At 34.7% G+C, this 22,343-nt stretch overlaps 1 protein-coding gene across 1 annotated transcript in view; it reads left to right on the top strand.

Annotated features, from left to right (window-relative positions):
- Nucleotides 1-17,982, top strand: part of LOC110446031 (protein PFC0760c-like) — a 29,167-nt gene extending 11,185 nt beyond the window's left edge. The window contains exons 3-5 of the mRNA XM_021490975.1: nucleotides 6,181-7,046; nucleotides 17,174-17,326; nucleotides 17,673-17,982. Of these exons, the coding sequence (XP_021346650.1) occupies nucleotides 6,181-7,046; nucleotides 17,174-17,326; nucleotides 17,673-17,982 (1,329 nt within the window). The remainder of the gene's footprint in view (nucleotides 1-6,180; nucleotides 7,047-17,173; nucleotides 17,327-17,672) is intronic.
- Nucleotides 17,983-22,343: the final 4,361 nt, after the last annotated feature.

Here is a 22,343-nt window from a genome sequence, read left to right on the forward strand (position 1 = left end):
TACATAAAACTGTATGTGCGTACACAGAGGGTAGGGGATGTGTTGGTTATACATATACATTACATAAAACTGTATGTACGTATACAGAGGGTAGGGGATGTGTTGGTTATACATATAAACTACATAAAACTGTATGTACGTATACAGAGGGTAGGGGATGTGTTGGTTATACATATACATTACATACAACTGTATGTACGTACACAGAGGGTAGGGGATGTGTTGGTTATACATATACATTACATAAAACTAAATGTGTGTACACAGTCGGTAGGGGATGTGTTGGTTATACATATACATTACATGAAACATGTGTGTACACAGTGACAGCCATCACACACAACCACATCGAGAGTGGCAGCTTTTATTTTTTATAAGCACGCATGTCATGTAAACATACAATATTTGAATGAAAATAACAAAAGTATCATTTGGTTGGTAGATTTAATTAAAGTACAAAATGTATCGACCGTTAATATTTTTATCATTTATTTTAATTGATATTATTAGGTTTACACCTTACAAGTTAATACCAAGACATCACAAGGGTGTTTAGAACAGGCTAAAACAAACAAGGGTGATATGGCAATTAAAAATCACACAGGTGATTAAACAAACTATAAATAACTCTTATTAGTGGCTTTTCTGGACCAAAACATAAATATGTAAGTGGCCAGGGTAACAGTTAAGGTGACATTCGTTTTCTGAAACAGCTCTTACAACATTAATGCATCTTAATATAAGATATAGGAAATTTTCACTGCATACATTTTGCATATCTATATATAAAAAGTACTTGGTGGTCAACTTCTGATACCTCTGGGCAGAGTCAGCACAATTAGTAGAGACAGACAGTTTTCATTTCAAAGTTCTAAAAGTAATCCCATTACTAAGACAACTTATTTATTTGCAAAACACATGCTAGAGAATTATTTAATGATTAAGTGCCTAAATATACATATATCTAATACTGAAGACTTGTCAAGCTTCTGGAATAAAGAAAAGTGTATAGGGTGCCTGTGAAGAAAATAGGAATGAAATTGTGCAATAGAATTGTGTGAGTAAATATGGGTACATGTATTAATGTAACAGGTTTGTTCTAGCTAACGAAAAGGAACCATCTGTTTTAGCTTTAAACTGGAAAACTACCTATAACTTGTAACTATTTTAAAACTCTTTTTGTTTGAGTAAATAAAACAGTTTTGTGTTACCGTTTGTTGTAGGGTATAACTGATATCATCATATTACATAAGTAGCTGTTATATTTAAATATAAGGGGCCGCGGTGGCCAAGTGGTTAAGGCGTCTAACATTCTGCTACCACTAGCCCTCCACCGCTGGGTCGTGGGTTCGAGACCTACGTGGGGCAGTCGCCAGGTACTGGCCGTCGGTCGGTGGTTTTTCCCCGGGAACTCCGACTTTCCTCCACCACCAAAACCTGGCGCGTCCTTAAATGACCATAGCTGTTAATAGGACGTAAAACACAAACAAACCAAACCAAACCAAACCAAACCAAATATTTATATATATATCAATATTTTAGAAATAAAAATCTCTTTTACTTCCTACATTCTTGTTACCAGTCAAGCCGTATAATATATATATCATCATTAAAGCTCAATATTACTGATAAAAATGTTAAGTTGTAATTATAGCCGATACAGCGACGAGGAAGCACTTCAACCAACCAAAAAGGTCAACGGAATATTTTAGGTAGTAAAAATATAATTATATAAACAATCTCAACCATCCTCTAAGTCCAAACTGACATCACGTGACTAAAGTGCTAGTGAGTCAGTGGGATATCCGGTGTATGTCACTGATCACTACAAATGTATAATAAAATATAAAACATACTACACATGAAATACATATCAACAAATATATGTTATTCAAACCCCTTAAAGTCATATAACACATTGATTTTGCATCATGAAACATAGATTTAATGTTATATCTCGGGTCGCCTAAAGTTATATTCGTTTCTTTATTTAGTTTTGTTTGTTTAATTATTTTATTTGTTTATCTATATTATTCTATTTTTTATTGATATATACATTTATTTATGAAGCTCTGTTACCTATGCCTCAAATTCGTATTGATTTCTACTGTGTATTGTGCATGTATTCACACAATTACAAAAGCATTTCATGCTTTTTAGAAAGAACCTAGTAATTACATGTCATTGACGCTACGTGATTCGTGTTCTTACCTGTCTCCCAAACGTCTTTACATGTTGCAATTGATTCGGTATTCTGGGGTTTACTCAAAATATCGTCATTTCTATTATAGCTGTCGGCTGCTGACGGACAAGCTTACAACACAGGGTTCGAAAGATGCTGGTTGATGAAGACTATGAGCAAGTTTTATGGTCGACGTCATGATTTCATTAGGAAACATGGTGCTTCTTTGTGTAATATAAGGGTGATTTCTTTATTATAGTCATTAGGGGGCTTGTTGTTTCGTTTCCAGCTCCCTGTTATTATAGTCATTAGGTAGTCTTGTTGTTTCGTTGTCAGCTTCCTGTTATTATAGTCATTAGGTAGTCTTGTTGTTTCGTTGTGAGCTCCCCTGTTTTATAGTCACTAGGGTGTCTTGTTTTTTCGTTGTCAGCTCCCCGGTTTTATTATCGTCATTAAGGTGCCTTGTTGTTTCGTTGTCAGCTCCCTGGTATCTTTATGAGGAAGTGACACTACCATGATTCGAAGCTTATATATAACTGCCATTCCGGATTAACAATATGATGTAATGTTAAGATATAATGCCAAATGATTGGGCACACGTTATATAAACTGAAACAGGTCATCGCTTCACCACTTGTAGAACAAAATTGTGGACATGGCAATATAAATAAGGAAAGGAGAAGAAAGAAGGGAGTACAATGAAAGGACAATTATATCGATATGTTTTACATTTGCTCTCCATCCTCCCATTGCAATGCATTGAGAAGGCAAATAATGTTTTGAGACTATAAAAACATTTGCTATCGTAACGTCATCAATCTGTATTGTGACGTCATCTGTTTCATTGTTGTCAAGTCTTTTAAAATTTGCTGCTCAAAGAACTGTTCGAAATAACTAAATAAAGCGTAACTATTCTACCAAAATGTAAATATAGATAATGAATATTTTAGCAAATATTGTTATTGTCTTATAACACTCATTGCTATTGATGACAAACTTAATAAAGTTTAGATATTATTCCTTAATGTGTATAACATACATGTCTGCCGGGCACGTACTGATTCTACACTCGTGCCACCATTTTTGTTCAAATATTCATGAAACAAGCAAACAAAGAAATCTGCTCTGTAGTGCAATACCTTCCGTATTTGGTAGAGATCGATACAAAGATATTATAACCTTTGATATTTTTGCAAATACCGGGAACTTTTCAGTTCGCCATGACAAGGGGATTCCCATAAAAAGTAGTTCCGGCTAGAAGATATATACGACATTCCGTATTGCACAAATAATGGTCTATTTCCATTTCTTCTAACCCGGATATTTTCACTTCGTAAAATTATCAAATTAGCTGTTAGGTTTAAATTTTGGTAATGTACTCTGAAGTAGTCGGTCAGTATCAGGAAGCCAGGAAGTGTGCTCTTAGCTATGGTCTGACAATTAAGCACGTCAATTTACAGAATTTGAATTTCTGGCTAGTATTGCTTCTAGAGGAGCACGATTAAGGCGCCGAGGGCGGTTAATTTCCGCTTAAAAATTGGCTTCGCCTCAAGTCCTTTGACGGGTGTACGAGTTGTACTCTGTTGTCACTTTGATCGATGATTTTGTCAGATGTCTTGACGCTTTGTCATATATTGCCTTCATTTGTGGACGCCGTGTATATTTTTCCTTAGTTTGTTGACGCGGAGTATATTTTGCCTTAGTTTGTTGACGTGGAGTATATTTTGGTTTGGTTTTTAGACGTGGAGTATATTTTGCCTTAGTTTGTTGACGCGGAGTATAATTTGCCTTAGTTTGTTGACGCGGAGTATATTTTGCCTTTGTTCGTTGACGCGGAGTATATTTTGCCTTAGTTTGTTGACACGGAGTATATTTTGCCTTAGTTTGTTGACGCGGATTATATTTTGCCTTAGTTTGTAAACGCAGAGTATGTTTTGCCGTAGTTTGTTGACGCGGCATATATTTTGCCTTAGTTTGTTGACGCGGAGTATATTTTGCCTTAGTTTGTAAACGTGGAGTATATTTTGCCTTAGTTTGTTGACGTGGAGTATAATTTGCCTTAGTTCGTTGACGCGGAGTATATTTTGCCTTAGTTTGTTGACGCGGAGTATATTTTGCCTTAGTTTGTTGACGCGGATTATATTTTGCCTTAGTTTGTAGACGTGGAGAATATATTGCCTTAGTTTGTTGACGTGGAGTATAATTTGCCTAAGTTTGTTGACGCGGAATATATTTTGCCTTAGTTTGTTGACGCGGAGTATATTTTGCCTTAGTTTGTTGACGCGGAGTATATTTTGCCTTAGTTTGTTGACGCAGAGTATATTTTGTACTTGTATGTGTTGATACAGGGGTATATTTAGTAATATTACCTAATGCAAAGTGTTTAGTCAATACCTACTGAAAGTTTCCAAAACCTGATATGTACATTGTTCTGATAACACGGATAAATGGCGGTGAAACTGTATATTTTGCTTTTAAATGTATTGCCATTGGAACAATATACTGAAAGTCACGTGACATAACGTTTTCTGCATCTGCCACGTTGACGACAGGGAGAAAAATAGCAATAATATTAGGTTACACAAAGAAGGAAACAAAGAACCTCAATACGATGCCCACATGTTTTCATGTCACGACCTATCTGGTGGGTTAACTAAATCCAAAATCCATCAGCTTCAATGAACACGTGAAACAAGTAAATAGTCTTATAGCTTTATTAATAAAATGGATGTTACATTTTGCGTCTTTGACAATATCTTGTTTATTACAGGCATTTTGTTCAAATAATTCTATATATAGATTAATAATATATAGAAATTTTGCCATAACTTCATTGTAGCTGTAACACCGAATATCAAATCGATTGTACTTGTAATATATTTGATATCCTAATAATACACCAACACAAAATACAAAATGTATACAGCCACATATTTTTATACTCTACTTATCTTTACCTTTCAGTGCCAGTGGTTCATAGCCAATACATACACATAGATAAATAACAGTTTATTGCGGATTATAGATCTAGAATACTTCATCCAAAATATAATTCACTACAAAATAAAAGGATGCAAAAAAGTATCTCTATACACGAAACGCCATTTTTTTATCACTTTTCAAACGTCTCAAAATTGTATTTTTTACTTCACGTAAATAGTTATTTGAACAACGACATCCGGAAAGTTGTTATCAAGATGAGTATATTAAAGGCAAAACATATCTGACAAATGACCCTTGACAACAGCGTTACTAAGGAAGGTGATACATTTGACGAGGACCATTATAACAACAGCGATACTAAGGAAAGTGATCAATGTGACGAGGACCATTATTACAACAGCGATACTAAGTAAGGTGATGAATGTGACGAGGACCATTATAACAACAGCGATACTAAGTAAGTCTATAAATGTGACGAGGACCATTATAACAACAGCGATACTAAGGAAGGTGATCAAAGTGACGAGGACCATTATAACAACAGCGATGCTAAGGAAAGTGATCAAAGTGACGAGGACCATTATAACAACAGCGATACTAAGGAAGGTGATTAATGTGACGAGGACCATTATAACAACAGCGATGCTAAGTAAGTCGATAAATGTGACGAGGACTATTATAACAACAACGATACTAAGGAAGGTGATAAATGTGACGAGGACCATTATAACAACAGCGATACTAAGTAAGGTGATGAATGTGACGAGGACCATTATTACAACAGCGATACTAAGTAAGGTGATGAATGTGACTAGGACCATTATAACACCAGCGATACTAAGGAAGGTGATACATGTGACGAGGACCATTATAACAACAGCGATACTAAGGAAGGTGATTAATGTGACGAGGACCATTATAACAACAGCGATTATAAGGAAGGTACTAAATGTGACGAGGACCATTATAACAACAGCGATGCTAAGTAAGTCGATAAATGTGACGAGGACTATTATAACAACAGCGATACTAAGTAAGGTGATGAATGTGACTAGGACCATTATAACAACAGCGATACTGAGGAAGGTGATAAATTTGAAGAGGACCATTATAATAACAGCGATACTAAGGAAGGTGATAAATATGACGAGGACTATTATAACAACAGCGATACTGCGGAAGGTTATAAATATGACGAGGACCATTATAACAACAGCGATACTGTGGAAGGTTATAAATATGACGAGGACCATTATAACAACAGCGATACTGTGGAAGGCGATAAATATGACGAGGACTATTATAACAACAGCGATATTGAGGAAGGTGATGAATGTGACGAGGACTATTTTAACAACAGCGGTACTGAGGAAGGTGATCAATGTGACGAGGACCATTATAATAACAGCGATACTAAGGAAGGTGATAAATATGACGAGGACTATTTTAACAACAGCGATACTGAGGAAGGTGATAAATGTGACGAGGACCATTATAATAACAGCGATACTGTGGAAGCTGATAGATATGACGAGGACTATTATAACAACGGCGATACTGTGGAAGGTGATAGATATGACGAGGACTTTTATAACAACAGCGATACTGTGGAAGGTGATAGATATAACGAGGACTATTATAACAACAGCGATACTAAGGAAGGTGATCAATGTGACGAGGACCATTATAATAACAGCGATACTGTGGAAGGTGATAGATATGACGAGGACTATTATAACAACAGCGATACTGAGGAAGGTGATAAATATGACGAGGACTATTTTAACAACAGCGATACTGAGGAAAGTGATAAAAGTGACGAGGACCCTTATAACAACAGCGATACTAAGGAAGGTAACAAATATGACGAGGACCATTATAACATAGCTATTTCCATAGTAATATACATATCAAAATACAGGTATACTAGCAAGCTCAGTATCATTGACATTGGAATAAAAACATTAACATTAGCGATAATTACTGGCTTTATTTAGTAATTCATTTATTTATACATGTTATACGAAAAAATATAAAACTATACTATCAATAAAGTAAGACAATATTGGATCGAAATATACTGACTGTATCAATAAAACAAAATTCCTGCAAGCCATTAAATAGAAATGTATATATCTAAAAAGCAAGAAAGATTAATTTACTTCAAAATAACTGCATCTGACAAATAAAATAAAAGCGACAGAATCACAATGGGGAGATTAACCTGAATTGTAAAACAGACTCCTCTGTATCTTAAAGTTCGATTAAAAAAAGTGTATTAAAATTTGCTGTATCACTACAGTATTTTTCATTTGTACCATAATGATTAATATGCCGTATTAATATAGTAAGATTCACAAGATTTGTAATAAAATTGGCTGTATCACTGTAGTAAGATTCACAATGTTTGTATTAAAACAGGCTGTATCACTATAACAAGATAAATAATGTATGTAATAAAACTGACCGTATCACTGTAGTAAGATTCACAAAGTTTGTTATAGAACTGACCGTATCACTGTTGTAAGATTCACAAAGTTTGTAATAAAATTGACCGTATCACTGTAGCAGGATTTACAAGACTTGTTATAAAACTGACCGTATCACTGTAGTAAGATTCACAATGTTTGTAATAGAACTGACCGTATCACAGTAGTAAGATTCACAAGGTTTGTAATAGAACTGACCGTATCACTGTAGTAAGATTCACAAGGTTTGTAATAGAACTGACCGTATCACAGTAATAAGATTCACAAGGTTTGTAATAGAAGTGATGGTATTACTGTAGTAAGATTCACAATGTTTGTAATAGAACTGACTGTATCACTGTAGTAAGATGTACAAGGTTTGTAATAGAACTGACCGTATCACTGTAGTAAGATTCACAAGGTTTGTAATAGAACTGACTTATCACTGTAGTAAGATTCACAATGTTTGTAATAGAACTGACTGTATCACTGTAGTAAGATGTGCAAGGTTTGTAATAGAACTGACCGTATCACTGTAGTAAGATTCACAAGGTTTGTAATAGAACTGACTTATCACTGTAGTAATATTCACAATGTTTGTAATAGAACTGACCGTATCACTGTAGTAAGATGTACAAGGTTTGTAATAGAACTGACCGTATCACTGTAGCAAGATTCACAAGGTTTGTAATAGAACTGACTTATCACTGTAGTAATATTCACCAGGTTTGTAATAAAACTGACCGTATCATTGTAGAAAGACCCACACCTGGTCAATCTTACTACAGTGATACAGTCAGTAGTGTCATATATATTACATAGCACATGATGTACCACTGAAGTAAGATTCACAAGGTATGTAACAGAACTGAATGTTTCTTTTAAGAAAGATTCACCAGGTTCGTCATAAATTTGCTGTATGTACTTTTCACAATGCATATACAGTTGACTGTATGACAACAGAAGCGTTAGCCTAGATCTTGAATAAGCTTGCTGCATGATACAGGCCTGTACTAAAATAGTGGGACATAAATAATACTTTTGACTTGAATATTATACATCATTATTTAAATTGGAAATAAAAAGTAGTTGGCTTTTTATCAATTCATTCGCAAACGCAATCAACCTTACCCATGGTAGTTATTTTTTATAAGGTGTTTCTAAATAGTGTGACATAAATAATACTTTTGATTTGAATATTATACATGATTATTTAAATTGGAAATAAAAAGTAGTTGGCTTTTTATCAATTCATTCGCAAACGCAATCAACCTTACCCGTCGTAGTTATTTTTTATAAGATGTTTCACACACCTGGATCCTACCGGTACACTGATAACTTGTTTCTGGTAAGGACAAAAAGTACACTTTTTCGTCAGAACATTTGCAGATTTGTAGATGTTTTCACAGAAATAATCATAAGTCGAGTTTTTCGGAGCTCCCAAACATCGATTGTCAACGACTGTTTCTTCAGCAAACACGATGGACACTGGAAAACGATTGACGTCATGGTTGGTGACGTATTTCCACGGACAGATTCCATAGTGACCTTCATCTTTCGTCGTGATTGATAGATTTGTATTGGATGTGAGGTAGTTCAGTAATGTGTTTACAACATCGCTCTGTTGGCTGTGATCAGCGTTAGGGAAGATACCCACAGGTGATCCGTGACAGGATCGCCATACAAATATAGCCGGCATAGTGAGGACGATTTGGAGCTGCAACATATATTATTTATCATTAGTTATATATTTGAATAAAATACAACTTGAGTTAATTTTGTCGTCTATATATGACCACTAGTTGACTTACATGTTCTTATTAATTCTTGTAACAACTGGCACAGGATCAAAATGAAACACGTCTACAGAACATATCGATTGATATTGGTTGTGCCTTAGTGTCGTTTACATGATACATCATTAAGTCATTAATTTGTCATACTCTTATATAATTGTGAAATAAATCATCGAGCAAAAAGACATAAGTTTGTTACTTACCAAATTCTGCATAGTGATAAACTATTAACGTTTTTGTTAAACAGAACTGTTTGTAGGATTCTATTCGGAAAAAATCTTCATTTATATACTTACCGATTCAGGAAGTTTTTAATTACTGTTCTTCTAATGGCCACAAGTTGGTGCTGCTCCCGGAATTGATAACTAGGTCAAACTTAATGCAATTAAAACGCGACCCACGTCATGAATCTGTCATCTTACCCAAGTCAACATCCTCATATTTCAGAAATTGTAGCCAAAGCAAACAGAATACTAAATATCTTACAAGCATTAGCTTATATTATCCCACGTTCTTGTCTTGAAACACTGTATAAAACTATGGTAAGATCGGTTATGGAATGTGGCAATATTTTATTTGATAACTGCAGTCAGCAAGAGTCTGACCTTATTGAAAGTGTTCAGCGTAGGGCGGCATTAATATGCACAGGCGGTTATAAGGTTACCAAATATACTAAACTGCTGGGTGAATTGGGATGGGAAAAATTAAGTGAGAGACGAAAAAATTGCTNAAACTCTTTATATGCATATGGAAATGGGAAAGGAAACATCAATCACTCTAGAATAAGAATGGGACTAAGTGCTTTAAACAAACATAGATACTCTTACAATTTAACTAATAACAAATTCTGTGACTTCTGCGCGAACTCCTCCGAAGATGAAATTCATTTCTTTTTACTTTGTCCAAAATATATCCGAATCCGTTCTAGTAGCCTTCGGGCTGTTTGTAATCCTCGTAATATAAATAAAGAATTAAATTAGCATATGTCCGATAGCAGAAAATCTAATTAGATGCCGAGTCGATCATTGGCAGTGTTCATATGTGTTTGAAAAGGATGATGCTATGTTAAACTGTTTCTGGAGCTTAATGCTTTTCATGACTGTCTCATGTAATCTAATAATTCTCTGTCATTTTTTATGTATAAAAGTTTCGTTTTGATATTTGATCCCAGATGTTTTTGGATGATTTGAATATAGTTGACCACAATAATCAATCTAAAGAGATTGTTTAATATATTTTAGACTTTTTTTCTAATTCATACTAAGCAGTGTTATAGTGAGTTAAATTTATTCATTGAATTATTTATGAAACTATTTTATTTCGCTTTCCGATTTAGATATATCTAGCATGGATGGAAAAAATACAATATTTTGCTTTTGTAAAATGTTTTATAAGATTTTAAAATGTTACGTCCAGAACCTAGTACAGAATACACAAAAACATGCATCATAAGGTTTTTTATTTTACTTTGATGCTCGAACGCTTTTTTACTGTCCGTAATTTATTGAATTTGTTTGTTAATGATTTTAATTTACATATCTTTTCGGTTTTGTCGTAATACATGAAAATGAACGCACAAAAAGGAATGATGTCAAACCGGAACTACTTTTTGCGTTTTTAATAGTTTGTGTACCAAGTATTTCGACCGACCTTTTCATTTCATTATTGTAAAATAATGTCGATCGTATTTTTAGCGTCAGTTCAGGTAAGATTTTCCGGTACTTTTAAAACCATTGAATAAAAGATATTAAAATCCTCAATTTGAAAACTACGGAAAAGACATTTCTAAAATAATTAACAAATTAAATCAAATCCACAAATGATATATTGTATAAGCTTTACCATTGAAATTTGAAATTATGAAATTCTTTTGTCACATTGATTTGATTTTATATTTATATAGTAGCCCTCGATTCAAAAATGTTTATTTTTTCGTTATCCAATGTCAATTAATTTATAGATTTTGCCGAAATATCCGACATAAATTGACCGACAAGAAATGGCCTTTTCACACTAGGAATTAGAAGCTGAACAAATGCAGATTATATTGTATGTCTTCTCCTTAACCCACCTATCTGCATTGGGGAGCCTATGAATATCAAGAAATCAAACCATTTCAAAAGTTGATAACTTCTGAGTGTAAGAGAGCAAATAATTTTAAAGGAAGACACATGTCACATTTTGTAGTTTTGAATAAAATTAGGGTCACAACATTATGCTGGACAATTCAGAATGTGTAATTATTGCGTGTTGAACGAGACAGACTATACTGTAAAAGGTTTCTCCCTCAAGTTCATCTCACCACATACATCCAATCATCTATATCGAGAAAGGTAAGCACGACAAATCAATGGTAATTGATGTCATTTACTGAGTAAGATGTGTTCCGTTTATTTAATTTTCATTCGTGCACGTCTCTGTTAGGATTCGAAAAGAAAAACTTACCCATTTACGACTAGCAATAATAACTAAGTTAAAGTCTTTCCGGTTTTGCCTGATGATAATAAAATGGTCTGGGGAACCCCCTTATATTTAACATCCTGGCAGCATATCTTGATCTGTGCGAATAAGAGGAACGGTGATAATTACTTAAATATTTCGTTTAATACAGCACATAGGAATCTTCCACAGTTTTTTCGAAGAACTTTCTAAACTCACTGGTACCGTCCAGTCTCCATGATAAATAAGTAATCCTATGCTGTAATACACAACATCAATAACAAGGAGACTTGACACCAAACGTCATTATAATACCACATTATTGGAAATAGTTGATTTTGTCTTTACTATATGAACTAGTTTATATATACTATTTTTGTCATTTAAATGATTTTACTATGTGTGTTTGCTAAGCAGTCAAGTTGAAGTGTGAGTAAGTATTACTCTACGTCAATATATCTAACTTCACGATGAATACAAGCTCGTTATGTGAGCTTTTACCATAGAGATATTATATAAAACAACGATAAACAGAAACACATTAACTCAACAGGCATGTTGTCGCTGTGTTTCACACAGAGGGTAGGGGATGTGTTGGTTATACATATACATTACATAAAACTGTATGTGCGTACACAGAGGGGAGGGGATGTGTTGGTTATACATATACATTACATAAAACTGTATGTGCGTACACGGAGGGTAGGGGATGTGTTGGTTATACATAAACATTACATAAAACTGTATGTGCGTACATAGAGGGTAGGGGATGTGTTGGTTATACATAAACATTACATAAAACTGTATGTGCGTACACGGAGGGTAGGGGATGTGTTGGTTATACATATACATTACATAAAACTGTATGTGCGTACACAGTGACAGCCATCACGCACAACCACATCGAGAGTGGCAGCTTTTAATTTTTATAAGCACGCATGTCATGTAAACATACAATATTTGAATGAAGATAACAAAAGTGTCATTTTGGTTGGTAGATTTAATTAAAGAACAAAATGTATCGACCGTAAATATTTTTATCATTTATTTTAATTGATATTATTAGGTTTAAAACTTACAAGTTAATACCAAGACATCACAAGTGTGTTTAGAACAGGCTAAAACAAACAAGGGTGATATGGCAATTAAAAATCACACAGGTAATTAAACAAACTATAGATAACTCTTATTAGTGGCTTTTATGGACCAAAACATAAATATGTAAGTGGCCAGGGTAAAGGTTAAGGTGTCATTCGTTTTCTGAAACAGCTCTTACAACATTTGTGCATCTTAATATAAGATATAGGAAATTTGCACTGCATGCAGTTAGCATATCTATATATAAAAAGTACTTCCCATTGCAATGCATCGAGAAGGCAAATAATGTTTTGAGACTATAAAAACATTTGCTATCGTAACGTCATCAATCTGTATTGTGACGTCATCTGTTTCATTGTTGTCAAGTCTTTTAAAATTTGCTGCTCAAAGAACTGTTCGAAATAACTAAATAAAGCGTAACTATTCTACCAAAATGTAAATATAGATAATGAATATTTTAGCAAATATTGTTATTGTCTTATAACACTCATTACTATTGATGACAAACTTAATAAAACTTAAATATTATTCCTTAATGTGTATAACATACATGTCTGCCGGGCACGTACTGATTCTACACTCGTGCCACCATTTTTGTTCAAATATTCATGAAACAAACAAACAAAGAAATCTGCTCTATAGTGCAATACCTTCCGTATTTGGTAGAGATCGATACAAAGATTTTATAACCTTTGATATTTTTTGCAAATACCGGGAACTTTTCAGTTCGCCATGACAAGGGGATTCCCATAAAAAGTAGTTCCGGCTAGAAGATACATACGACATTCCGTATTGCACAAATAATGGTCTATTTTCATTTCTTCTAACCCGGATATTTTCACTTCGTAAAATTATCAAATAAGCTGTTAGGTTTAAATTTTGGTAATGTACTCTGAAGAAGTCGGTCAGTATCAGGAAGCCAGGAAGTTTGCTCTTAGCTATGGTCTGACAATTAAGCACGTCAATTTACAGAATTTGAATTTCTGTCCAGTATTGCTTCTAAAGGAGCACGATTAAGGCGCCGAGGGCGGTTAATTTCCGCTTAAAAATTGGCTTCGCCTCAAGTCCTTTGACGGGTGTAAGAGTTGTACTCAGTTGTCACTTTGATCGATGATTTTGTCAGATGTCTTGACGCTTTGACATATATTGCCTTCATTTGTGGACGCCGTGTATATTTTGGCTTAGTTTGTTGACGCGGAGTATATTTTGCCTTAGTTTGTTAACGTGGAGTATATTTTGCTTTATTTTGTTGACGCGGAGTATATTTTGCCTTAGTTTGTTGACGCGGACTATATTTTGCCTTAGTTTGTTGACGCGGACTATATTTTGCCTTAGTTTGTTGACGCGGAGTATAATATGCCTTTGTTTGTTGACGCGGACTATATTTTGCCTTAGTTTGTTGACGCGGACTATATTTTGCCTTAGTTTGTTGACGCGGAGTATATTTTACTTTAGTTTGTTGACGTGGAGTATATTTTGCCTTAGTTTGTTGACGTGGCGTATAATTTGCCTTAGTTTGTTGACGCAGAGTATATTTTGCCTTAATTTGTTGACGTGGAGTAACTTTTGAATTAGTTTGATGACGCAGAGTAAATTTTGCCTTAGTTTGTTGACGTGGAGTATAATTTGCCTTAGTTTGTTGACGCAGAGTATATTTTGCCTTAGTTCGTTGACGCGGAGTATATTTTGCCTTAGTTTGTTGACGCGGCGTATATTCTGCTTAATTTGTTGACGCGGAGTATATTTTGTACTTGTATGTGTTGATACAGGGGTATATTTAGTAGTATTATCTAATGCAAAGTGTTTAGTCAATACCTACTGAAAGTTTCCAAAACCTGATATGTACATTGTTCTGATAACACAGATAAATGGTCGTGAAACTGTATATTTTGCCTTTAAATGTATTGCAATTGGAACAATATACTGAAAGTCACGTGACATAACGTTTTTTGCATCTGCCACGTTGACGACAGGGAGAAAAATAGCTATAATATTAGGTTACACAAAGAAGGAAACAAAGAACCTCAATACGATGCCCACATGTTTTCATGTCACGACCTATCTGGTAGGTTAACTAAATCCAAAATCCATTAGCTTCAATGAACACGTGAAACAAGTAAATAGTCTTATAGCTTTATTAATAAAATGGATGTTACATTTTGCGTCTTTGACAATATCTTGTTTATTACAGGCATTTTTTTCAAATAATTTTATTTATAGATTAATGATGTATAGAAATTTTGCCATAACTTCATTGTTGCTGTAACACCGAATATCAAATCGATTGTACTTGATATATATTTTATATCCTAAGAATACACCAACACAAAATACAAAATGTATACAGCCACATATTGTTATACTCTACTTATCTTTACCTATCAGTGCCAGTTGTTCATAGCCAATACATACACATAGATAAATAACAGTTTATTGCGGAACAAAAAAGTATCTCAGTACACGAAACGCCAATTTTTTTTTATCACTTTTCAAACGTCTCAATATTGTATTTTTTACTTCACGAAAATAGTTACTTGAACAACGACATCTGTAACGATGTTATCAAGATGAGTTTATTAAAGGAAAAACATATCTGACAAATGGCCCTTGACAACAGCGTTACTAAGGAAGGTGATACATTTGACGAGGACCATTATAACAACAGCGATACAAAGTAAGTCGATAAAAGTGACGAGGACTATTATAACAACAGCGATACTAAAGAAAGTGATAAATGTGACGAGGACCATTATAACAACAGCGATACTAAAGAAAGTGATAAAAGTGACGAGGACCATTATAACAACAGCAATACTCAGGAAGGTGATAAATGTGACGAGGACCATTATAACAACAGCGATACTAAGTAAGGTGATACATGTGACGAGGACCATTATAACAACAACGATACTAAGGAAGGTGATGAATGTGACAAGGACCATTATAACAACAGCGATACTAAGGAAGGTGATACATGTGACGGGGACGATTATAACAACAGCGATACTAAGTAAGGTGATAAATGTGACGAGGACCATTATAACAACAGCGATACTAAGGAAGGGGATACATTTGACGAGGACCGATATAACAACAGCGATACTAAGTAAGTCGATAAATATGACGAGGACTATTATAACAACAGCGATACTAAAGAAAGTGATAAAAGTGACGAGGACCATTATAACAACAGCAATACTCAGGAAGGTGATAAATGTGACGAGGACCATTATAACAACAGCGATACTAAGTAAGGTGATACATGTGACGAGGACCATTATAACAACAACGATACTAAGGAAGGTGATGAATGTGACAAGGACCATTATAACAACAGCGATACTAAGGAAGGTGATACATTTGGCGAGGACCGATATAACAACAGCGATACTAAGTAAGTCGATAAATAGGACGAGGACCATTATAACAACAGCGATACTAAGGAAGGTGATACATTTGGCGAGGACCGATATAACAACAGCGATACTAAGTAAGTCGATAAATATGACGAGGACCATTATAACAACAGCGATACTAAGTAAGTCGATAAATATGACAAGGATTATTATAACAAAAAAGGTACTGTGGAAGGTGATAAATATGACAAGGACTATTATAACAACAGCGATACTAAGTAAGTCGATAAATGTGACGAGGACCATTATAACAACAGCGATACTAAGTAAGGTGATGAATGTGACGAGGACCATTATAACAACATCGATACTAAGGAAGGTGATACATGTGACGGGGACGATTATAACAACAGCGAGACTAAGGAAGGCGATACATGTGACAAGGACCATTATAACAACAGCGATACTAAGAAAGGTGATAAAAGTGACGAGGACTATTATAACAACAGCGATACTAAGTAAGGTGATGAATGTGACGAGGACCATTATAACAACAGCGATACTAAGGAAGTTGATAAATGTGACGAGGACCATTATAACAACAGCGATACTAAAGAAAGTGATAAAAGTGACGAGGACTATATAACAACAGCGATACTAAGTAAGTCGATAAATATGACGAGGACCATTATAACAACAGCGCTACTAAGGAAGTTGATAAATGTGACGAGGAGCATTATAACAAAAGCGATACTGAGGAAGGTGATAAATATGACAGGACTATTATAACAACAGCGATACTAAACAAAGTGATAAATGTGACGAGGACCATGATAACAACAGCGATACTAAGTAAGTCGATAAATATGACGAGGACCATTATAACAACAGCGGTACTGAGGAAGGTGATAAATATGACCAGGACTATTATAACAACAGCGATACTGTGGAAGGTGATAAATATGACAAGGACTATTATAACAACAGCGATACTAAGGAAGGTGATAAATGTGACGAGGAGCATTATAACAACAGCGATACTAAGTAAGTCGATAAATATGACGAGGACCATTATAACAACAGCGATACTAAGAAAGGTGATAAATGTGACGAGGACCATGATAACAACAGCGATACTAAGTAAGGTGGTGAATGTGACGAGGACCATTATAACAACAGCGGTACTGAGGAAGGTGATAAATGTGACGAGGAGCATTATAATAACAGCGATACTGAGGAAGGTGATTAATGTGACGAGGACTATTATAATAACAGCGATACTAAGGAAGGTGATACATGTGACGGGAGGTGATACATTTGGCGAGGACCGATATAACAACAGCGATACTAAGTAAGTCGATAAATGTGACGAGGACCATTATAACAACAGCGATACTAAGGAAGTTGATAAATGTGACGAGGAGCATTATAACAACAGCGATACTGAGGAAGGTGATAAATATGACGAGGACTATTATAACAACAGCGATATTGAGGAAGGTGATGAATGTGACGAGGACTATTATAACAACAGCGGTACTGAGGAAGGTGATACATGTGACGAGGACTATTATAACAACAGCGATACTAAGGAAAGTGATAAATGTGACGAGGAGCATTATAACAACATCGATACTGAGGAAGGTGATAAGTATGACGAGGACTATTATAACAACAGCGATACTGAGGAAGGTGATTAATGTGACGAGGACTATTGTAATGACAGCGATACTAAGGAAGGTGATAAATGTGACGAGGACCATTATAACAACAGCGATACTAAAGAAAGTGATAAAAGGGACGAGGACTATTATAACAACAGCGATACTAAGGAAGGTGATAAATGTGACGAGGACCATCATAACAACAGCGATACTGTGGAAGGTGATAAATATGACGAGGACTATTATAACAACAGCGATACTAAGTAAGGTGATGAATGTGACGAGGACTATTATAACAACAGCGACACTGAGGAAGGTGATTAATGGGACGAGGACTATTATAACAACAGCGACACTGAGGAAGGTGATTAATGTGACGAGGACTATTGTAATGACAGCGATACTAAGGAAGGTGATAAATGTGACGAGGACCATAAGTACAACAGCGATACTAAGTAAGGTGATGAATATGACGAGGACCATTATAACAACAGCGATATTAAGGAAGGTGATACATGTGACAAGGACCATTATAACAACAGCGATACTAAGGAAGGTGATAAATGTGACGAGGACCATAAGTACAACAGCGATACTAAGTAAGGTGATGAATTTGACGAGGACAATTATAACAACAACGATACTAAGGAAGGTGATACATGTGACAAGGACCATTATAACAACAGCGATACTAAGGAAGGTGATACATGTGACGGGACCATTATAACAACAGCGATACTAAGAAAGGTGATAAATGTGACGAGGACCATTATAACAACAGCGATACTAAGTAAGGTGATGAATGTGACGAGGACCATTATAATAACAGCGATACTAAGTAAGTCGATAAATATGACGAGGACTATTATAACAACAGCGATACTGTGGAAGGTGATAAATATGACGAGGACTATTTTAACAACAGCGATACTGAGGAAGGTGATAAATGTGACGAGGACCATTATAACAACAGCGATACTAAGGAAGGTAACAAATATGACGAGGACCATTATAACATAGGTATTTCCATAGTGATATACATATCAAAATACAGGTATACTAGCAAGCTCAGTATCATTGACATTGGTATAAAAACATTAACATTAGCAATAATTACTTGCTTTATTTAGTAATTCATTTATTTGTACATGTTATACGAAAAAAATATAAAACTATACTATCAATAAAGTAAGACAATATTGGATCGAAATATACTGACTGTATCAATAAAACAAAATTCCTGCAAGCCATTAAATAGAAATGGATATATCTAAAAAGCAATAAAGATTAATTTACTTCAACATAACTGCATCTGACAAATAAAATAAAAGCGACAGAATCACAATGGAGAGATTAACCTGAATTGTAAAACAGACTCCTCTGTATCTTAAAGTCCGATTTAAAAAACTGTAATAAAAGTTTGCTGTATCACTACAGTATTTTTCATTTGTACCATAATGAAACTTGCTGTACCACTAAAGAAATGTTCACCAGGCTTGTTATGAAATTGTCTGTATCACTGAGGTAAGATTCACAAGGCTTGTTATGAAGTTGTCTGTATCACTGTAGTAAGATTCACAAGGTTTGTAAAAATAAATTGCCGTATTGCTATAGTAAGATTCACAAGATTTGTAAAAATAAATTGCCGTATTACTATAGTAAGATTCACAAGATTTGTAAAAATAAATTGCCGTATTAATATAGTAAGATTCACAAGATTTGTAATAAAATTGGCTGTATCACTGTAGTAAGATTCACAATGTTTGTAATAAAACAGGCTGTATCACTATAACAAGATAAATAATGTATGTAATAAAACTGACCGTATCACTGTAGTAAGATTCACAAGGTTTGTAATAGAAGTGACGGTATTACTGTAGTAAGATTCACAAGGTTTGTAATAGAAGTGACCGTATCACTGTTGTAAGATTCACAAAGTTTGTAATAGAACTGACCTTATCACGGAAGTAAGATTCACAAGGTTTGTAATAGAACTGACCGTATCATTGTAGCACGATTCACAAGGTTTGTAATAAAACTGACCTTATCACTGACCGTATCATTGTAGCAAGATTCACAAGGTTTGTAATAGAACTGACTTATCACGGTAGTAATATTCACAAGGTTTGTAATAAAACTGACCGTATCACTGTAGAAAGACCTACACCTGGTCAATCTTACTACAGTGATACAGTCTGTAGTGTCATATATATTACATAGCACATGATGTACCACTGTAGTAAGATTCACAAGGTATGTAACAGAACTGAATGTTTCTTTTAAGAAAGATTCACCAGGTTCGTCATAAATTTGCTGTATGTACTTTTCACAATGCATATACAGTTGACTGTATGACAACAGAAGCGTTAGCCTAGATCTTGAATAAGCTTGCTGCATGGTACAGGCCTGTACTAAAATAGTGTGACATAAATAATACTTTTGATTTGAATATTGTACATGATTATTTAAATTGGAAATAAAAAGTAGTTGGCTTTTTATCAATTGATTCGCAAACGCAATCAACCTTACCCATGGTAGTTATTTTTTATAAGGTGTTTCACACACCTGGATCCTACCGGTACACTGATAACTTGTTTCTGGTAAGGACAAAAAAGTACACTTTTTCGTCAGAACATTTGCAGATTTGTAGATGTTTTTACAGAAATAATCATAAGTCAAGTTTTCCGGAGCTCCCAAACATCGATTGTCAACGACTGTTTCTTCAGCAAACACGATGGACACTGGAAAACGATTGACGTCATGGTTGGTGACGTATTTCCACGGACAGATTCCATAGTGACCTTCATCTTTCGTCGTGATTGATAGATTTGTATTGGATGTGAGGTAGTTCAGTAATGTGTTTACAACATCGCTCTGTTGGCTGTGATCAGCGTTAGGGAAGATACCCACAGGTGATCCGTGACAGGATCGCCATACAAATATAGCCGGCATAGTGAGGACGATTTGGAGCTGCAACATATATTATTTATCATTAGTTATATATTTGAATAAAATACAACTTGAGTTAATTTTGTCGTCTATATATGACCACTAGTTGACTTACATGTTCTTATTAATTCTTGTAACAACTGGCACAGGATCAAAAGGAAACACGTCTACAGAACATATCGATTGATATTGGTTGTGCCTTAGTGTCGTTTACATGATACATCATTAAGTCATTAATTTGTCATACTCTTATATAATTGTGAAATAAATCATCGAGCGAAAAGACATAAGTTTGTTACTTACCAAATTCTGCATAGTGATAAACTATTAACGTTTTTGTTAAACAGAACTGTTTGTAGGATTCTATTCGGAAAAAATCTTCATTTATATACTTCCCGATTCAGGAAGTTTTTAATTACTGTTCTTCCAATGGCCACAAGTTGGTGCTGCTCCCGGAATTGATAACTAAGTCAAACTTAACGCAATTAAAACGCGACCCACGTCATGAATCTGTCATCTTACCCAAGTCAACATCCTCATATTTCAGAAATTGTAGCCAAAGCAAACAGAATACTAAATATCTTACAATCATTAGCTTATATTATCCCACGTTCTTGTCTTGAAACACTATATAAAACTATGGTAAGATCGGTTATGGAATATGGCAATATTTTATTTGATAACTGCAGTCATCAAGAGTCTGACCTTATTGAAAGTGTTCAGCGTAGGGTGGCATTAATATGCACAGGCGGTTATAAGGTTACCAAATATACTAAACTGCTGGGTGAATTGAGATGGGAAAAATTAAGTGAGAGACGAAAAAATTGCTGACTTAAAATATTATTTAAAATTAAGCATGATCTATGTCTGCCATACTTGAAAACTATTTGTCCAATTCAGAGTCATCGAACACAAAACTATAACTTTAGAAATTCTAATACTATTATTCCTATCCTGTCAAGAAAATCTTTCTATCACTAATCCTTCTTTCCAAAATCAATACGAGACTGGAACAACCTACCTGAAGCATTGAGAAATAGCTCTTTACTAACGTCTTTCTCTCTAGCACTGTCACATCTATCCACACCACAAACAAACTCTTTATATGCATATGGAAATGGGAAAGGAAACATCAATCACTCTAGAATAAGAATCGGACTAAGTGCTTTAAACAAACATAGATACTCTTACAATTTAACTAATAACAAATTCTGTGACTTCTGCGCGAACTCCTCCGAAGATGAAATTCATTTCTTTTTACTTTGTCCAAAATATATCCGAATCCGTTCTAGTAGCCTTCGGGCTGTTTGTAATCCTCGTAATATAAATAAAGAATTAAATTAACATATGTCCGATAGCAGAAAATCTAATTAGATGCCGAGTCGATCATTGGCAGTGTTCATATGTGTTTGAAAAGGATGATGCTATGTTAAACTGTTTCTGGAGCT

This window comes from Mizuhopecten yessoensis, unplaced genomic scaffold, assembly GCF_002113885.1.
Source record: "Mizuhopecten yessoensis strain PY_sf001 unplaced genomic scaffold, ASM211388v2 scaffold2461, whole genome shotgun sequence".
Taxonomy (NCBI): Eukaryota; Metazoa; Mollusca; class Bivalvia; order Pectinida; family Pectinidae; genus Mizuhopecten; species Mizuhopecten yessoensis.